Source organism: Protomyctophum parallelum (assembly GCF_964188405.1).
Source record: "Protomyctophum parallelum genome assembly, chromosome: 14".
Taxonomy (NCBI): domain Eukaryota; kingdom Metazoa; phylum Chordata; class Actinopteri; order Myctophiformes; family Myctophidae; genus Protomyctophum; species Protomyctophum parallelum.
Genome location: NC_139709.1, coordinates 36,030,028 through 36,051,722, shown reverse-complemented (window position 1 = coordinate 36,051,722; position 21,695 = coordinate 36,030,028). Strand labels below are relative to the sequence as shown.

At 42.5% G+C, this 21,695-nt stretch overlaps 2 protein-coding genes across 2 annotated transcripts in view; both read right to left on the bottom strand.

Annotated features, from left to right (window-relative positions):
• kcnq3 (potassium voltage-gated channel, KQT-like subfamily, member 3) overlaps positions 1 to 4,840 on the bottom strand; it is a gene marked incomplete at both ends in the record, with an annotated part of 186,677 nt that extends 181,837 nt beyond the window's left edge. Inside the window, 2 exon segments of the mRNA XM_083781773.1 lie at positions 647 to 839; positions 4,743 to 4,840. Coding sequence (XP_083637899.1) covers positions 647 to 839; positions 4,743 to 4,840 — 291 coding nt within the window.
• LOC310871284 (tripartite motif-containing protein 16-like) overlaps positions 1 to 21,695 on the bottom strand; it is a gene marked incomplete at both ends in the record, with an annotated part of 503,649 nt that overhangs the window by 348,198 nt on the left and 133,756 nt on the right. The gene's annotated exons all lie outside the window — the stretch shown is intronic.

Here is a 21,695-nt window from a genome sequence, read left to right as displayed (position 1 = left end):
TTGAGTATCTGTACTTTACTCCAGGATGTGTATATTTCACTGCCTATCGAAAACGCACATTAATAACTGCTTAAGCATAATTTAAAATATAATGGTTACACATACACATCTGACCACATCTGCTATTTTCACTATTGATATTTTGTGGTGGACATAAACTATACATTTAGGCTACTACTTATTTGGAGGGTTATTTTTAGTTTTGAGTTATTTGGGAATAACTTTCACACTGCTACATATTTCGATATTGTAGTTTGGGACCCCCAAAAATCTATTATTATATTACCAAAATAATCACTTTGTCACAAATATTGCAACAATAGCATATCTACAAGCTCATAAAGCAATGGGTTGATTAGCTTGTATAGGTCTGCTATTTTCACAATGTTTTGAATTTCTTATTTAACTTTCAGACAATTTCAGAATTGCCTTTTTTTCCCTTTTTTTTTTTTTTTTTTACATTGTTTTGGAAATGTTCCAAATTTCAATACAATGCATTGATATGAAAAACTAAATGTAGTCTACTTCGTTATGTGTAACCTATACTTTTGAATACTTGAGGTAGGCTATAATAGCCTATACTAGCCTACTCTGTCGCCCACTGCCGCTTTGAATTGAACGGAATCGAACCGACAGTCAGTCCTACCTGGTGGTCCAGCAGGTCCCCGTGCACCACACCTCCATGGGGAGTAGCGCCGCCGGCGTTCTTGTCCTCGGTAGCTCCGTTAACGGCGGCAACATTCCTGGATCTCAGCCCCATGGTCAGCAGCACTGGCAGCAGCGGCGACGAGGCGAGGCTGTGGCGGTGTGGAGAGCCGACAGAAGCCGCATGCCATGATCTGACAGCCCGGAGGGGAGACCAGGAGGAGACGGACGATTCACTGAGGTGGAGTAGGAGGAGGAGGGTGGAGATGATGATGAGGATGATGATGATGATGATGATGGGTCATTTGAGGATGATGGTATGTCTCCACTCTCCACTCTCCTCATAGTAGAAGAAACCAAGAAAGGGAGGTAGGCTACGTGCTCTTCTCTCTCTCTCCCTGTCTCTCCCTCAACTGATAGGCTACTGATGTGGAGAGAGAGGAGATCCAGACAGAGAGAGAGAGAGAGGAGATCCAGACAGAGAGAGAGAGAGGGAGAGAGAGAGAGAGAGAGAGAGAGAGGCAGAAAAGAGTGCTGACACCTTCTCTCTCAGTAAACCTTCGTGGCCGTTATCCAAACGATCATTAGAAAAGCCATTAAACGAAGCCCGATCTCTTCTCGATCAGGTCCATTGATCCACCGTGATTGCCACACCAAAAAGCAACAATTTGCCCGCCGTCTTTCTGTTTCTTCCCGTCGCCTCCTCGCGTCGCGTTGGATCTAAACAAAGAGCCCCCACAGGGCGGTTACTATACCCTAAACATATAACAAAATAATAGCAAATAATAAAGCGGCACGACCGCGTGCATGCACGGATGGAGCATGGAGGGAGTGGTTGTGGAGATGCCCTGACGACCCATGTGCGTGTGTGTGTGTGTGTGTGTGTGTGTGTGTGTGTGTGTGTGTGTGTGTGTGCGTGCGTGCGTGCGTCGTGCCGTGCCGTGCGTGCGTGCGCTCCCGCGATGGAGGAGGTGTGCTACATGCATTTCCCAGACGGTGGGGCGGGCACTCGCCACGTGTTAATTTTACATGCTCATTTAAAACAGTGAACTCCTGAGTGATAGTGTATGGCCTGGGGCAGGCTACTAATGTGTTATGTTATTATCCTAGTCTAATAATAACGAGGCAGAGGGTGAGGTAGCTCAGTTTTTCTGTCAAAACCTCCCGGCCGTCGTTTTCGTTTCGTTCCGACGTCCCTCTGTTCACAGTTCACTCAATGACTTGTTATGGGCCCTCCTCTGTAGACTACATGCACTGTTAGCTTAGCCCCAGTTAGCTAACAACATTAGCCTCTGTTGACTGACACTTGCCACTCGACGCTCCGTCCGTTCCTCTTGCAGACTTGCGGTAGCGTTCCACTTCTCACTCGGAGGCAGAAGACTTTCAGACACTTTCCTAATGCCTACTTTATTCTGACACCATGTTATGTTATTATCCTAGTCTAATAATAACGAGGCAGAGGGTGAGGTAGTTCAGTTTACTTCAGTAGCAAGCATAGTAATGACGTGAGTCACGTGACGTAGAGTCTGTGGGGGCAACGGGGCCACGGCCCCCATGAAGACAAATTTGATTTTTAAACAATTAAATTCTTTACTGTTGAACATTGCATGCTGAAATGTTGAAACAAGATGCTGAAACAATTTAAACTTTACTATTGATCTTGATCATTGAAAATGTTGAAACAATTTAATTCTTTGCTGTTGAACATTGCATGCTGAGCCTGAAATGTTGAAACAAGATGAGTGAATCATGTGTTCTGAAATCGTACTGCTGTGTTTATTACCAATGAGTAATAAATAAAAGTACCAGCGAAAACAACAACTTATTTTTTTCCGGGGGGGCGGGGGGGGGGGGGGGGGGGGGGGGGATGCGGGGCTGTGGGGGGGAACGGGCTGGCCCCCATGAGGATTATGAAAACAATTCGGCTCTCTCATGACGATACACTCTGTGTTCTGTATTATCGAGCGTTCTCATAGTCTCTTCAGTGTTAACCCTTTACACAACATAATGAAGTTACAAATGCAGGTCAAATTAACACGAGGAGTTCATAGGCGGAAACGGAATGTTACGCATTTTGCTGACACGCCATCTCCACAGACCCCTGACTAACCCTGAATTAGGTTAGTGACGTCAATGTGACGTCAGATGTCCTGCATGTATTAGGCCGAGCTACTGTAGGTTACTCTGTCAGGATTAGATCACGCTGGTCAGGTTATGATCTCCTGCCTGCCTAGGCCTATATACCTACAGCCATTTAATGGTGGATAAAGTATAGGCTATAGGCTACCCAGAGCCATAGAGTAGGCCTATAGACATTCTATTAGATGGCTCCATGCAGCTATACAGTACAAACTACAATGTGGGCTACATTTCTTTATATAATATCAAAGCGATAATTTATTACGCCTTGTGACGTCACGCCTATACAATCCCTGTTAGACCCATGGAGATCCCTGATGTCATCAATATTAAGCCCATATGGGAATGTTGTGAGTCATACCTCGTGACACGCTCCATATTATGGAGACATGGAGGCCCTACCTGGGACCTCATCAAACTCTGTACACTCAAGACACTGCCCCCACTGCCACCCTTAGATCTCCATATATGGAGCTGACCTGTTCTGACATTCCATTATGTTGATCTGACCTCATCAAACCCTGTACACTCAAGACACGCTCCAGAATGAATATTCTCTTCTGTGGTCAGCCTGGCCGGTGGCCTTGCCTGCTCACCATTGCTGTCAATCACAAAACCTGAACTATTTCCGAGTGCCACTCTTTCAGCCAGTATAAATTCATTCCTTATATTGATCTGAGCCCCTATCCCAAAGCGCCAGTGCTCGCCCAGCAGTCTGCCGTCACCCATGGCGAGGGCGAGGTCGCTTCTCGCCCTCAGGGCCTCTTACTGGTTGTAGTGGTTTCCTTCCAAAAATCTTTAAAATAGCATAAGAAATAGCAGATCAACCAGCTCGAATGACGATGTAACGCGCAACCCTAAGGTATATACAGGGGGATTGTTCCTTTAACTGTGTTGGCAGGCTGAGGCTGGGACGAGGAGTATTATGGGATATCTTGTGTTTACTTTCTGTTCTGGTGTGCAGGGAAGCGGTCGCATTATTGAGAGGAAGAGAGATATTACTTTGTTTGTTCACTACGGAGATTGGATACAGAATTAGAACCCTGGCTGATCACGTTGTCCTTTTTAATTATTATTTTGTTCATTAAATCACCAGTTCTGCAACACGGACTCCTTTTCCTTTACAGCATAGCAAGAAAGCATAAGGATTATTCCGGAGAGGAGAGACACGGTGGTTATAACGCGTTGTGAGCTTGTAGATCTGCTATCTTCGCTATAGGCCTATACTTAAAAATGTAATTAATTTGAAATGGGCCTATAGCCTCAAAGTCCATAGACTTGGCTGGCAAAAGATTTACATCATAAGTGCTCTAAACTCTTCTTCTTTTACTTTAGGCTTTTCCCTTCAGGGGTCGCCACAGCAAATCATCTGCTTCCATCTCACCTTGTCTTCTGCCTCCTCTTCTCTCACACCAACTAACTTCATGTCCTCTTTCACTACATCCATAAATCTTCTCTTTGGTCTTCGCCTCCTGCCTGGCAGTTCTAATCTAACCTCAACATCCTTCTACCGATATACTCATTACTCACTATCTCTCCTCTGTATGTGACCAAACCATCTCAGTTCTGGCCTCTCTAGCTTTATCTCCTAAATATCTGACATGCGCTGTCCCTCCTGAGCCTATCCATCCTTGTTACTCCCAGAGAGAACCTCAACATTTGAATCTCTGCTACCTCAGCTCTGCTTCCTGTCTTTTCCTCAGTGCAGACTGTCTCTAAACCATACAACATAGCTGCTCTCACCACCGTCTTGCACCTTCCCTTTCGTTCTTGCTGATACTTTCCATCACACATCACACCATCACTTTTCTCCACCCATTCCAATCTGCTTGCACTCATGTTTTCAGTACTTAAAGTCCTCCACCTTCCTCACATCTACTCCCTGTAACCTCACTGTTCCACTTGGGTTCCTCTCATTCACACACATGTATTCTGCACCTCTCTAGATGGTCCTCTACCTGCTCTCACTACAGATCACAATCACAATGTCATCTGCAAACATCATGGTCCATGGGGATTCCTGTCTAACTTCGTCTGTCACCCTGTCCATCACCATGATGGCGAACAAGAAGGGGCTCAGTGCTGATCATAATTGATGCAGACCCACTTCCACCTTGAACTCCTCTGTCACACACATAGAACACCTCACCACTGTCTTATAACTTCCATACATTTCCTGCACCACTCTAACATACGTCTCTGTCACTCTAGACTTCCTCATACAATACCACCGTTCCTCTCTCGTGAGGACCAATTATATGAAGATAGGTTGAAAAGCGGTGAAGTGGTCCTTTAATAGATGACATAAAATATGCCTTAACATTTTCATGTATAATAATCAAACTCTACAAAGTAACTACAAATTACTCCACTACAAAGAATTGTAGTGGAATAAAAAGAAGTACAATATTTGTCTAACCCTTTGACAAGTAGTGGAGTAGAAGTATACAGAAACATGGAAAAATTGAATTAGCCTACTCAAAAGGTACCTCAAAGTTATACTTGTCTTGAGTACAGCACGTGAGTAAATGTACCATGAGAGTAATTACTTGAACAAAGAGTATGAGACGTGAATCAGCAGGTCAAATGAATGCACTTGTTTTGTCCAACTAATTATCAGGGTTAGAAAACGGTCTTGTTTTTAAACGAGGCTGTAATGGAAAAAGCAATAATTAGATTTTGCCGGTCTGCCACTGCTGTGCACAGTGAAATCCTCAGTGTTCATTTATACATGCATGACTCTGAGAGTGCACAAATGTAACCAAATGAACCTGCAAGAATGTCACAAATTAATAATAATCAATGACATTCCAAAAATGAAATAAAATAACTTTTAAGAAGTAGTAAAACAATAGGCGATCTACACGCTCACAACTGAGCGTGTAGATCGGCTATTTTCACTAGTTTGAAAATCTAGTTGTTGTTGTTATTGTTCAAATCATTGCTTAGTTTTGGCAATGTGCGTGTTAGAGCATTGTCCGCAGACTCAACACATATAAGGATTATGTTGCTGCACATTATTACATTACATAAGTGGAGAGTAGCCAAGTCATTTAGAATTCAATATAACGGAATTTGTATACCGAGTCAACACTCAGGATTTTACATGTGTGGCGCTGCTCTGCTGCCATAACTGGAAGAATACATAGGATACCGGCTTGTCTCGTATCTCCATATTTCATTTTTATGTTTTTTTCCCCTCATAACCCTGTCATACATGAGTGTCAAAAATAGCCAATCTAAACTCACAGCTTGAAGATCGCTTGTGAAGCTTGTGAGCTTGTAGATCACTAGTTTGTGAAGCGTGTAAGCTTGTGTAGCTCTTGGCTATATCCACTATTTCAGATTTTTTTTTATCCATCTGTCCGTCTGTCCATCCATCCATCCATCCATCCATACTGTCATATCATACAAGTGACTTTAGGGTGTGTGTGTGTGTGTGTGTGTGTGTGTGGGGGGGGGGGGGGGGGTCTCGGAGTTGCCACAGTGACAGGTGGAGGTGGACGGACTGACAGTCTGCCAGAAGGAAGTGACACATGATCAAATGATGGAAGGAGATGGCCTGAACATCACCATGGTACATAGTCTACATACCTACTGTACATGCTGTCGGGCAGAAACTCTATATCCATATTTGCACTTTCTTTACTCCACTACAGTTATGGGAAAACATTAGTTATACTTTGTAGATTTTGATTATTATTACAAAACATGCACAAACCACTTCTGCCCTATTTACACTAGAGGTATTTCTAGATTGTTGTATTTACACTAGAGGTATTTCTACATTGTTGTATTTACACTAGAGGTATTTCTACATTGTGGTATTTACACTAGAGGTATTTCTACATTGTGGTATTTCTACTTTTATTTAAGCACAAAGCGTGAGTACTTCTTCCACCACTGCAAGGCAGAGATCAGAGTTCCCTGTGAGTGTTGGAATGATGGATTTGGTTCACATATTGATCCACAGAGCGTTAATGTCCACACACCATAACGTCTGACTGGCGGAGGCGCTCAGCATTGGCACATGAATCAGACTAAACACTGAGAAGAAGACCTGCACATGATCCACATGCAGAGTGGTGACTATTAATACCAGTGGTGGTACTCACTTTTTCTTTACTTGAGTAACCGTATCGGTAGCACTTTACAATAATGACCCGTTTATAAGCAGTTTGTAGACTATTAACAAATCATTAACAACCTGTTTGTTGACATTCGTAAATGATTACTAAAACAGTTATAACTATGGTTACAAATCATTTATAAGGTATTAGTAAGTAGTAAACTCTTCATTAATAAGCCATTTATATACATCTGTAAATGATTATTAAATAATTTGTAATGACCCATTATAAAGCATTTATAAACGTTTATAAGCAGTTTGTAGACTATTAACAAATTAACCTGTTTGTTTACATTTGTAAATGATTACTAAAACCTTTATAACAAATGTACAAATAATTTATAAGGTATTAGTAAGTAGTAAATCTATTCATGAATAAGCCATGTATAATATATCTGTAAATGATTATTAAATCATTTGTAACTGATGTTATATAATATATACAAGCTATTTGGTATATTTGGGAAATGTGTTTGTTCATGTTTAACATATACTTTGTAAAACATTCCTAAAATATCTATAAATCCTTGTACATGTTATTAAGTGCCCTATAGTAAAGTGAAGACAGTTCATCATTTACAACTGTCTGTTAATGTGTTTGTTCATGTTTAACATATGCTTTGTAAAACATTCCTAAAATATCTATAAATCCTTAGTACATGTTATTAAGTGCCCTATAGTAAAGTGACGACAGTTCATAATTTACAACTGTCTGTTAACAGGTTAACAGGTTGTTAATGATTTGTTAATAGTCTACAAACTGCTTATAAACGTTTATAAATGCTTTATAATGGGTTCATTACAAATGATGTAATAATCATTTACAGATATAAATGGCTTATTAATGAATAGTTTACTACTTACTAATACCTTATAAATGATTTGTAACCATAGTTATAACGGTTTTAGTAATCATTTACGAATGTCAACAAACAGGTTGTAGGTTGTAATTTGTTAATAGTCTACAAACTGCTTATAAACGTTTATAAATGCTTCATAACGGGTCATTATTGTAAAGTGCTACCAAAGTATCAATACTGCAATATAGAAATACTCTGTTACAAGTAACAGTCCATCATTCTTAATGTAGGCCTTAGGGTGAAAGTACAAAGTACTGGAATCAAAATGTACTTAATGTACCAAAAGTAAAAGTATAGTTATTATGCAGAGTGTCCCATTTCAAGTTTCCAAATGTATAAACAGCTTTATATATATAATAAAAAAATTACAGGGGCCAGTTTTGAATTGCAGCCGCCCGTAAGTGCTCTTTGCGAGCAGTCTTGAAGGAGTAATAGGGATTTACATGTCTTAATGCCGTTGGAAGGCCGTTCCACATTGTAGTGGCATAGGAGCTAAATAACCTTTTTCCCTTGTTTGAGCCGAATCTGGGTTGCACGTTTGTTGAACTCCTTCTGGTGTTGTGATTGTGGACTTTGTTGACATCCAGGAAGTATTTGGACAGGGTACATGAGGATCTTAATGGTGTAGTGAATCATGTAGACTTGGCCTATTGCAAGTTGCTGTACTCTGTCATCAACCCTAAGCCATTCCAGCCTATCAAAATGGGCAGGGGTGAGGTGGGTTCTCGGAGTAAGGCCAAATAGTAGTAGCCTGACCAGTTTGTTTTTAGATGTCTGGAGCCTTGTTTTAAGGGCCTTTGATGTGCTGTGGTATCATGACGTGCATGCATAGTTAAAGAAAACTTGTATGAGGGCTCCTGTTAGGATCTTCAAGGTATTTTTGTTGACCATGTTTTATGTTGTGAAGCTTTTGACTCATCACACAAACACTTCAACGAAAGACTTCACAGCTGTCAATGTTTTGTATAGTTTTCTTCAGGATTCTGGCAACACCACGAGTTTAGCCAACAGATGGCGGCATGTAATTGGTTAACACAGGAGATGGGTGGGCCTCTGACTGTGTTTGTTTTGTTTGTTTTTAAATTGGGCCCTGACCCAGAACAGGTGTAGCGACTAGGAACCACTGCATCAGCTCGTTGCTGTCCATGGTGCTGAAATGGAATACAGTAAGATCCTGCATCTCGCTCAACTCTTAATTCTGTCTTGTCCGTTTGTATATTTGGGCCCGATGTGGACTCAACACAAATGTTGCATGTTTCATATTCACCAAATGTGTGAGGGGTCTTCTCGACCTCAGGGCAGTACTGATTATTTGGTATAAGCAAATGGTTTCAAATGTTGTGTCTCACACACACACACACACACACACGCACGCACGCACGCATGCACACACACACACACACACACACACACACACACACACACACACACACACACACACACACACACACACACACACACACACACACACACACACACACACACACACACACACACACACAGAGAAGGAGGGGAAGTGATTACTATTCATGTTACATGCTGGATGCTACTCATCCAGCACGCACTGCACTGTAAATACACTACAGCTAATTCACTGTTACATGTGACTGTTACAGTGTGCTTTGAGCTGCCTGTCATTGGGTTGTTGATCTGATAATGACATTGATCATTAGATTTAGCTGTTTCTTCTAATTCCGCTCTTATCCAAAACTACCCAAGGTTATAATAACAGAGAATGCAGAGAGATAGTGGTTATAATAACAGAGAACCGGTTATAATAACAGAGAAACCAGTGGTGCAAAGTAACATTTAATAACATACTGAACCTCTTTTGTCTTCTCTTTCTTTTTTGACTACCGGTATTTCAATTTTTTATAGATCTGCTATTTAGAGAGAATTTAAAATTTAAATTTAAAATAAGTACTTTTACTTTTGATACTTTCAGCACATGTCGATGCCAAATTGCCAATACCTTTGTACTTTTACTCAAGTCAATTTTAAATAGAGAACTTTTACTTGTAACAAGGTATTGCTACTTTTACTTCAGTTAAAAATATATATAAATGTCTTCCATCACTGTAAGAAACGGATCCCAGGCAAACAATGAACCTGGCTTCTGTCTAAACAACATCTAAATTACATTGTTAACATTGTTTATCAAGAAAAACAAGTCTAAGAAACAAACGAGTGACCAAGATATCTGCATAGTAGCAGTGGTGGAAAAAAGTATACTCACGATCTTTACTTAACGGAAAGTATCAATACTGCAATGTAGAAATAGGCCTACAAGTAGGCCTACTAACAGTCCGGAAGCCTGTGTAAACAGCAGATCTACAAGCTCACAGTGCATCGCATCGTGACACATTGTGAGCTTGTAGATCTGCTATTTTCAAATTGACGAAATGTAGGACTGAAAAGGCCAAAATGTAGGATCAAAATGTTTGGTAATATTAATCAAAAATCTACAAAATAACTAACTAAAGTTTTCAAATACATTTATTTGAAAGTATTGGAAAATACTACATACAGCGATAGTTCATGGAAGATGGAGCCACAGACTTCAGGAGGCTACATCTAATTATCTCTCCCCGGACCATCCCCCCACCCCATTAATTTGTCTGTTTCTCATTCGCTTCAAGCTAATAACACAAACACGCCCACAGTTCTCGGGCGGTCTATTTAAGCAGTCACTATTCTGCATTCACTCTAAATGTAGCTGACTCAGGTGTTGTTCAGATGTCTGCGTTCAAATCCCCTCCACCTCCCCGGCCTCCTCCCTGTGGCATTAAAGTTCTTTAATGGGTGTTTCTGTGATTATGTGTGATTTATGGGTTGTACCATAACATATGTAGTATCTAGTTCTGTAATGGGTGTTTCTGTGATTATACAGTATGTGATTTATGGGTTGTACCATGGTATGTGGTATCTAGTTCTGTAATGGGTGATTCTGTGATTTATGGATTGTTCTATTGTGATGTATCTGTGGTATATGGCATTCAATTGAAAGTTGTTATGTTGTTCATGTAATGTCTTTATCTTTTGCTCTGCGCTGGGGGGTTTGTGATTTCAGATTGTGTATGTTAATCACAATCTGGTAATCTGTAATATCACAGGAGCAGAGCCACACTGCCAAACTAAATGCAATACATAGCATTGCAATAAATGGTAATTGCTTAATCCTGAGCTGAAATGTTTATATTAATTAGAAATACAAAAGTACTGAAGTACAGTACTTAGAGAAAATGTACTTAGTTATTTTCCCACCATTGTCCACTTCATAGTAGCCATATCTTGGTCAGTCGCTAGAAGTAGAAGTAGTTTTTCTTAGATTTTAATGTATAACATTGAAAGCTCATCTGAAAGCTTGCAATCTGCACATTCATAATCCGTAAAAATAGAAAACTGATCAAATGACTGTGCCCTACTTGGGGCACATTCAATCTCTCCCTGTCAAACACTGCATGTTGAAGTAATTCAATTGGTCCTCATTCACAAAGGAGAAATACGCCAGAGTGTAAATGACATGCGTAATGATATCGTATAACAGGGGGTCCCCCAGGGTTCCCCAATTAATTTTCCTCAAGGGCCATATTTTGACTAGCGTACCAGGCTGGGGGCCGAGTCTGCACGCGCGAGGTCGAGGTCTTGCCCTGAAAATTCATTTTCAGGGCAAGACCCCATTTGAAAAGGATGCCCAGTTTGACATGCATAGGCTACTGACCCCCATTTAATGCCATTTATATCTGGAAAAATCTTTTTTTTTTTGGGAAATTCTTTCATGGGCCACAAGGGGGCGCTCTGTGGGCCGCAAATGGCCCGCGGGCCGCCTATTGGGGTACCCTGTGTACTGTACTGTACAGTGCTGTACTGTACTGTACTGTACTGTCACACCCGAAAGCATCATACAGTTAATATGTGCGTGTGTGTTAGGCTGCACAACAGTGACACTTGGTGGTGAAAAGGCTATTTTCGTGCTCGGACACAGCCACCCAGGGACGGACCCAGGGACGGACAGACCCAGGGACACACATAGCTGTCTATAGGAGTGGTTGCATCACTCAAAAAGAGAAAAATGTGTGAGTTTACCATGTGAGCATAATGAGTTTTACATATTTTTTTTTTATATTTTACATATAACAATTTTTGATGCCAGTACTTTTACTTATTAGGCTATGTAAGTAAAACACATGTGCATCTCTCTGGATGAGTGCCATGTGTTTACTTCCCTGGCCAGCACGAGCTGGCCAGAGATTGATACGTTTATCTGGAGCATTCATGCTGATTCCCTGCATCCTCGGATATGACGTCCGTCACCTCAATCTGTCAACTCGCACCACCTCTGGAGTGTCCTATTTCATGCCGGCAGTGGAAGGCATCAACGAGGTTAACAGCTTGATTCATGACAGCCCGTTTAGTCGCGCTCAGTGCCCCCAAACTGCAGCAGACACCCCCTCACAGAAACCTCTCCCACATTTATCTTACGAAAGGTTATAGCACCAAAGACAATAAAATAAAAATGTCTTTCGGTGAGTTGGACGCATTCTGCCGAAGATGTATAGAGGCACTTGTTGTTTAAATATGTCGTCTCTGTCAGGTGTGTTGAGCGCTTGTCGACCTGCTACTTTTGATGCAGGTTTTGAAGTGTGAACAAGTAGTATTAAATAAAAGCACAAGTTAGAATATGGAGATAAGAGGTGTCTGCTCGACAACAGCAATATATTTTCTATTCTCAGTAAGATGGCCGTGGTAAATTAGATTATGTAAACGGCACACTGTGAGATGCATATTTGGCCTGGACTCAATGTTTTCAGCTGCCACCGCTTTAAGTTATTGCAGAGAGCCCTGACACCACAGATAACTTTTCTTTTAAAGATACTATTCTGTTACCACTGCATGTCAAGCGTCTTTGGCAGAGGTGGAAGAAATATTGTATTACTTCAGTAAATGTAGGAATGCCACAATGTAGAAATAATGTTACATGTAAAAGTGCTGCTTGCCTTCAAGTAGGCTACAAAGTATTGGCATACAAATAATAGTGCCAAAGGTACTACCAGATCCAGTATTATAGCCTACAAAATGGTCTAAAACTAAAAGAGACAAGTCTGCAACCTTTTTGATTTCAAGGACCCCCAGTTATATATTAGATATACAAGTAATGCAGGGGTCTGCAACCATTTAAATGCCATGTTTTTAATTTCCCTGATAGTCAGTGTGCAATTTCAACATTTATGACACCACATCAAAATAAGACATTTCCAACAGATTTAGACATTTCAGAACATTGTATTGATCATTAGACAAACATATTTGATTGACTCTGCCTCCTTGATCTATGAGAGACCAATTACCCATGTTTAGTATCAAAGTGGTGCTTGAAAACTAAACCCCAGCATTCCTATTCTGGGGAGAACATTGACCAAAAATAGCAGGTATACAAGCTCAGAGCTCGGCAAACAACCTTTTCAAGACATGAACATAAACAAAACCATATTTATCCATGATGGCTGGCATCTAGAGTAGGCCTATTTAAGATTAAGATCTATCTTTCTTTGCATTTATGTGAAATTGTTCTCTAGGGAAGCTCTAGGGAACTCCGGTCAGTTAATAACGTGGCTGTGACTCGTCCATGCTGTGGAAACATTCTTGCGCATCAACAGAGCTGAAGAACGATAGCCATGAACATACAGTACATGTCAGAGGAAATGCTGAGTCGGGTCCTATCAACCAGAGCCTTTCTGGAAGGGTCCCAGTGGAGCTGGGTCCTCGTGTAACAAGCTGGGTCCATCGTGTAAGGCGACACCACCGCTGGTCTGGGGAGCTTTTCTAAAATGAAGCTGCTGACCCAAGGGTTTCTTTTTCTGCTGTCTCGCCGTTTTGTTGAAACCAAACCTGTCTTCAATGATCTGAGAACGACTGTTTTTTTCCCCCCACCCTTTCCCCTTTTTTGTAAGAAATTCCTACATGTGTCTGTGTGGTTGTTGATGCTGTCGCTGTCCGGCAGAAACCCTGTAACTCTATTTTTTTTCCTTTTTGGGGTGGGGGGGTAAATTAATGACGTATATTAATGACGTACAACGTGTTATGAACTTACAAGTAGATTGGCTATGTCAAAAGATATCAAACTAACGGTAGTCGCACACACCATGACTTCAGTTCAAATTGTTTATTTAATATTTGAACAGGACAAATCCAGCCTTCATCAGTGTGACACTGATCTGGTCTAGCCCTATGGAATGTATGGAATGCATATGCTAAAAGAAAAACAACGTAATACTTTCTAAGGTTAATATGAGCATCAAAGCAATATTTTAAATACTTTTTATTAGTATGTGCATTCCATAGGGCTGGACACACATGGACAATTGGACATATGACAACATCAACTCGCGATTGATTTAGCTATTTATGAAAGAAATAAAATATCTAAGGTGTTTTTATTTTGAGTTATAGAGGGCAAGTATAATGTTTTAAGGCATATTTGTCTTATTAGCCAGGGATCCTTCCAACAAAACATTGTGACTAAATGATAACGACATCTACTTATGACTTCTTTCCATTTCCTGAAAAGTAACAAGATTGGACATACAAGGTTTCCACTTGACTGATGCCAATCTGTCTCACTGTCTTCTACTGAGTGCTGTTCATTGTAAGGGAAGCCTTGGGGATAGAGCAGACAGCTTGTGACCAGCTGGTCACATGTTTCAATCCCTGGATAGACTCAGAAGAGGGACTGTGTCACGATAGGCAGAAGATAGAACCCAAATGCAAGAAGACACAAGCAGCAGAGTTCAAATTAACGTAGTTATTCATTCAAACTAAAGTACAGCTTACAAAAATACGTTTGCAAGCAGAAAAACAGAAAAGTAAAAATCTAAACTGATTCAAACACAAAAACAGGGATGCACAAAATGCAAACAGTTGAAAATGTCCAAAAAGCAAACCTTACAAGAGGCGCAAGCAGTAAAGTCCAAAATCTCTCAGAGGCACAAGAAGAACGAGGAACATCACAGGAACAGAAAGTATGTACTGGCAGTGTGTGTGTGGAATGAGGCCAGTCTTATGGGGAGCAGGATGATGGAGAAATGTCCTCAGGTGTGAAAGGGGCATGGCACTGTTGGGTTAATGAGGGAGTGTGAGCAGGTGTGTGGCAAGGACTGAGAGATGGAATGGAATGTGGGAGTGGCTGACATGGAAACATGGTCTGTAGGGAGACAGACCATGACACTGTCGGGGCACGGTGGCACAGTCGGTAGTGCTGTCGTCTCACAGCTAGAAGGTCCTGGGTTTGATTCCCGCTAGGGACGTCGTGGGTGCTGGGGGCATGCTCCCTCCTCCACGTCATCAGTGCCCATACCCGAGGTGGGGTTGGCGAAAGGGCCCTTCTGTGTGGAGTTTGTGTGGGGATCTTCTCCGCGTGTCCCCTAGGGTAGGTATACCCCATAGACTGTAAAAAATATGGACAAAGCGTTCGCCGGGTCTAACATGGACGTAAAATGAAGCCTGTTATTCCTGCACTGTAAGTCGCCATCTTTCTAGATCCGTTTGGTACCAGCTGGCCATTGGCTGGCTCCGTTTTGGACCAGCTGGCCATTGGCTGCCCAGACAACGAGGCGGGACTTCCCCCCCTTCTTCTCCGTTGGTTTTTATTTTGACTCGAGTGGGAGGGGAATCCCGATCATAGACTGTAACGGTAGCCACGCCCCTCAGAACATACGCAATGTTTTTTTTTCTTCATGGTCATTTTTTTAATTAATGGGACCATAATTTTCCAAAAAGAATATTATGACATTAGAAATGAGACTTTAAACTATAGTGACTGGAAGAAGAAAGTATTCATGACCATGTTTATTAAGGTAATACAGTCTAGGTGAAGTTGGGCCAAAATACATGGGCCTCTATGGAGCTATGGGGCTTTTTGGGTCCAGTCCAGCGCCACAACAGGCCATTATATGAACTACCGATTTCAAATGAGGCTTCACGAAATATCTGGCTGACTGCCCCCCTGGTATACCCTCACAAAAACATGCAGTAATCCTGGTCTCTAAAACTTCCTCCCCCTGGCCAGCCAGGGCGCCTGATCCCTGATGGAGGGGAAAGGAACTGGTCGGAATAATGGGTTCCTTCCACACGCTACATCCAGCCAGGGAAATTACCCCCTGTCAGGTGAAAAGAAGCAACTTGGACTCCTAATGCATAGAAGGAGGCATGAGGTCAGTCCGCTGCCCCCCCCAGGTTGGCAGAGGAAGTGTAGCACCCAGGATTACATTAGATAATTGGCACTGGGTGAAAAAACTGGGGTGCAAAATCATGGGATAAAAATAAGAAGAGGGACTGTCGAATGAACAGGCTTTTGTACTGGTCAGCTCCCAGTACAACAGAAGACTGTAGTGATACTGGTCAGCTTCCAGTGGCCAAAAATAGAAGGTAATGCATGCACATCCAAAAATGTGACAGGCGCAGGATGTAAATTGCACAGTTCAAGAGACAAATGAGATTGGTACACCGCTGTGAATGCTCCCAGAAATTAATTAATATGCTGCATTGTGTGTGTGGGTGTATTCAGTGTGTGCAAGTCCCACATGTCATTCGCTGATGTGGCAGTCAGCTGACCAATTGGGCGGGCTACTTAAGCTCACTAGACTGCATGCTCTTCCTTCTGCTTATGGTTCCTGGTTGCTGTCAAGGAAGCTCTTAGAAGGAAGTGAAGTGGTCACGTGACTGGGCTGCGCCATGACACTTTCATGGACACTTTCATGGGAGCCAAACTCACACCGGTAGTGCAATGAATACATGGCAGTGAATGGAGCCGGCTGGACCAGCTCATAACAAACATTATACATGAACGATTGCGAGCTTTGTCATATAATTGGTTCAGGAATATGAAAGAAGACATAAGTGATATCACACATTTTTTCAGAGTGGTTGTTTTTCGACTTAATAACTATTTATTTTTATTGAGGTATTTATAGAAGAGCACATAGTAAGTTTTCTGCCTGGGCTGCTCTCTGCTCTTTGAAAAAATAAATCACATTAAGTAGTATGCACATCAAAAAATAAGACATCCTAAAATAACGTGTTATATATATTATTTTATTTTCCAGAAGCGATCACTTTACAAAAGGTCTCAGTCATTCATAAATAATGTTTGTTCATGAGCTGGTCACTGAGCTCTCATTGACTCCAATGCATTCTGCCGAACTTCCGGGTGTAGTTTGGCTCCCATGAAAGTGTCCATGAAAGTGTCATGGCGCAGCCCAGTCACGTGACCACTTCACTTCCTTCTAAGAGCTTCCTTGGTGTAGTTTGGCTCCCGTGAAAGTGTCATGGCGGTGATGGCGCAGCCCAGTCACGTGACCACTTCACTTCCTCCTTGGTTGATTTTATGTGACGTTTGCTCCCACCACCACCCCAGCACCACCGGTGGGCGCTGTTATTTATGTTCCCCATGGGGGGTTTTATTGTACATCTATCTCCCTGCTCTTAATGTTTAACGATGGTGTTTGATTGTGCCGAGCAGGGAGAAAGATTTAGCAGAGCCGAACGCCAAGATAAAATATTATATGCACACTTGTATTCTCATTCTATAATAAATATTGGTTAAATCTATTCGTGAGTGGTCTGACTGAAATAGAATAGCTTCTCGAGTGCACTTTTTGACATTTCAGAGTCCAACTGAAAAAGCCTTCAGAGAGTCTGACATCTAACCTCCTGTGATCAAACTTGGATGAAACATTGGATGCATAAAACATGCTCTGTGTACAGCACTGTGGAGGAGGCCCAACCCAAACACCATCCAGAGATAAAAACCTGGCACACACACATTAATAATTCACAAGCATGCTACTGTGACAAAGACAAGACGCACAGCGTTCAATGGATCACACACTGCTGTTGTACTATAGTCTCAATTCTGAATGGTATAAAAGATTTCCCTTTCTATGCACAAAATATCTGGGACACCAATGAAAGATGTGTAGAACACTGTATAAATTTCAAATTTTAAATTAAATACAGTATAGCAGGCAGGCAGACAGACAGACAGACAGACAGACAGACAGGAGTGGTGGAAAGAGAAGATTGACGGAGAGAGGCATTTACTCTGGATGGATATGTAAATAATTCATGTAAATGCATTGGTGGGGTTGACGTCATGTGGGGGCAGGAAAGAGGAGAGAGAGAGGGGGGGGGGGTACTGTAGGTAAGAAAAGGTTTGGAAGAGATAGAGTCAATCAATGGTGAAGCAACATGACATCACACTGTGGAAATTTTGTTTAATGTATAAAACTATTACATCTTGTGAAACTTTTTTTTTCTTTTTTTTTCTTCTTTTTAAAGACAAACTACAAGCTCACATTGAGATATGAGCTCATCTCACCTATGTTATCTATTCATCAATTTAATTCAATCTTTATGCCAGACTCAGGGCATAATACACAATAAAATAAATAAATAAATAAATAAAATAAAAAAACAATAAAAGGGAAACATAAAGAATAGGTTCACAGACTGTAGAGACTGTTAGAGTGGTTATTGCACGTTTTGCAATAATATCCTGCATCTACAAAGTAACGTCTAACTTAAGTGTTTTAATTATTGTAGTGGAGTAAAAAGTGCAAGTATAGGTATAGTGGTATAGTATTGAAAATGTAAAAGTTCCACTAAAGTAAAAGCACACACAGTTTTGAACTGTACTGAAGTATAGTATATAGGCCTAGACAGTATACTGTATTTGAGCAATGTACATACAGAAGCCTAGTTATTCCACCACTGTTTAAATTATGAATAGGATGATGCGGATGAAGGTATAAGGAGAGAAGTGTGGATAGATTCATGGCGAGCAGGAAACCATGGAGCAAACCGAGAGGGTGTTTGCCATCAGTGCCATGGCTGTGCTATAGGCACAGCACGGAAGAGTACTGCTGTCCTGCCCTGCTTGATGATGCTTAGAACAGTGGTTCTCACAGTGGTTCTCAAAGTGGATTCTTGAGAGGATAGTTAATATAAGTCCTGACGTCACTGCCGCTAGATGGCGCTATTCCCCTGGTGTGTGTGTGTGTGTGTGTGTGTGTGTGTGTGTGTGTGTGTGTGTGTGTGTGTGTGTGTGTGTGTGTGTGTGTGTGTGTGTGTGTGTGTGTGTGTGTGTGTGTGTGTGTGTGTGTGTGTGTATTGTGGCAAACCAGGGGAAACAGCCAGGCCTATTCCCCACAGAAGGAGGCTGGGGGAGGTTATAGAGGGAGTATATCACCCTGTAGGCCTACAGGTAGCCAATGGGAGCCTGGACATGGACACACCTGAAGCCAGTAAGGCAATCAACAGAAGCTTTTAAATAGCCGACGCCCAAGCTGCCTGGTGAGTGTTTGGACTAATGGAGGAGTGAGGAAGCAGGAATCACTCTGTTCATGAGGAGGCTGGTATGAGGGATATCTCACAAGTGAGTACAAGATTTAACTCAAACCTGTGGACCCACTTGGATGTGCTGTGCGTGTATAGGCTCACCTGGTCTATATAAGTAAACAAGAAACCATAACATGTCAATTTAATTTGAATGTCAAATATTATACAATTCAGAACTTTCTCTTTCTCTGCTCCAAGCTCCCTTATTGCAAGATCTAATGAATGATTCCTACTTCCAAAGAAGTACAATATGCATCACTGTGAGCGATGTGTTGCGATAATATGGAACAGTATCTTGACATGAAACGTGACATGACAATCAAACTAATCTCTATAAAGTTAGAATATGGAGTTACATTTGTCTCTTTATTAACCAAACAAAAGAAAAATTAACCAAACAAAAGAAAAACATTTGAGAGAGAAAAAATCTAAACAGAACAAAAAACTATTTTTAATTCAAACAAATTAAAAACGCAATCAAAAAATATATTTGCAAGCAAAAAAAAATAAGATTTGAAAGAAAAGAAAAAATAATTGAGAACAAAACTTTTAATTTTTTTTTATTATTATTATTATTTTTAATTAAAAATTAAAAATTAAACTACATAAAACAAAATACTTACTAAATGTTTGGGTAATAATAATATGTGTTGTGCTAAATAAAATGTTTTTAATGTTTTTTTTCCTTCGTTTGCGAATGAAAGTTTTTTTTTTCTCATTGCAAAACGCCTTCTCTCTCAAAACCTATGTCTTTGGTCTCGTTTTTTTCTTTCTCTCTCAAAACCTATGTCTTTGGTCTCGATTTTTTTTTTCTCTCTCTTGGATTATTTGTGTGAGGGGTGAAAGTTCAGAAGGCGGGTCCTACGCTGAAAAGATGTAAGACACCTCTCCATTGGCCACTGTCTTAAACCCTTGCTTAGGGTGCAAATCTCAACAGTTTTGGACGGGGGTGGGCTCGTTGGAATCGTGTCGCCCCCCTGGGGGCGTCTTTGGGGGGCTCAAGGTTCAGGGACCCCCAGGGACCCCCTGGGACCCCCCAGGGACCCCCAAATGGTAACTCTGTCATTTCTCAACTGTTTTGGACGGGGGTGGGCTCGTTGGAATCGTGTCGCCCCCCTGGGGGCGTCTTTAGGGGGCTCAAGGTTCAGGGACCCCGAGGGACCCCCCGGGACCCCGAGGGACCCCCCGGGACCCCCCAGGGACCCCCAAATGGTAACTCTGTCATTTCTCAACTTTTTTGGACGGGGGTGGGCTCGTTGGAATCGTGTCGCCCCCCTGGGGGCGTCTTTGGGGGGCTCAAGGTTCAGGGACCCCCAGGGACCCCCTGGGACCCCCCAGGGACCCCCAAATGGTAACTCTGTCATTTCTCAACCGTTTTTGACGGGGGTGGGCTTGTTGTGATTGTGTCGCCCCCCTGGGGGCGTCTTTGTGGGTCCCAAGGTTCAGGGACCCCCAGGGACCCCCCAGGGACCCCCAAATGGTAACTCTGTCATTTCTCAACTGTTTTGGACGGGGGTGGGCTCGTTGGAATCGTGTTGCCCCCCTGGGGGCGTCTTTGTGGGTCTCAAGGTTCAGGGACCCCCAGGGACCCCCCGGGACCACCCAGGGACCCCCAAATGGTAACTCTGTCATTTCTCAACTGTTTTGGACGGGGGTGGGCTCGTTGGAATCGTGTCGCCCCCCTGGGGGCGTCTTTAGGGGGCTCAAGGTTCAGGGACCCCCAGGGACCCCCCAGGGACCCCCAAATGGTAACTCTGTCATTTCTCAACCGTTTTTGACGGGGGTGGGCTCGTTGGAATCGTGTCGCCCCCCTGGGGGCGTCTTTAGGGGGCTCAAGGTTCAGGGACCCCGAGGGACCCCCCGGGACCCCCCCCAGGGACCCCCAAATGGTAACTCTGTCATTTCTCAACCGTTTTTGACGGGGGTGGGCTCGTTGTGATTGTGTCGCCCCCCCTGGGGGCGTCTTTGGGGGTCTCAAGGTTCAGGGACCCCCCCGGGACCCCCAAATGGTAATTCTGTCATTTCTCAACCGTTTTGGACGGGGGTGGGCTCGTTGGAATCGTGTTGCCTCTCTGGGCGCATTATCAGGGTTTTGGAGGTTCGTGGACCCCTGGGGACTTTCACATGGTAACTCTTGACATTTTTATGATAGATCTTCATTGATGGGAGGGAGAGACAGAGAGAACCATTTATATTCATCTGCATATTCTTCTTACTATAGCTCTCTCTCTCACACACTTTGAGAAATTACAGAGTTACCATTTGGGGGTCCCTGGGGGTCCCTGAACCTTGAGACCCCCAAAGACGCCCCCAGGGGGGCGACACAATAACAACGAGCCGTCCAAAACGGTTGAGAAATGACAGAGTTACCATTTGGGGGTCCCTGGGGGGTCCCGGGGGGTCCCCGAACCTCCAAAACCTTGAGAACGCCACCAGGCGGGGGCGACACGATTCCAATGAGCCCACCGCCGTCCAAAACAGTTGAGAAATGACAGTTACCATTTGGGGGTCCCTGGGGGGTCCCAGGG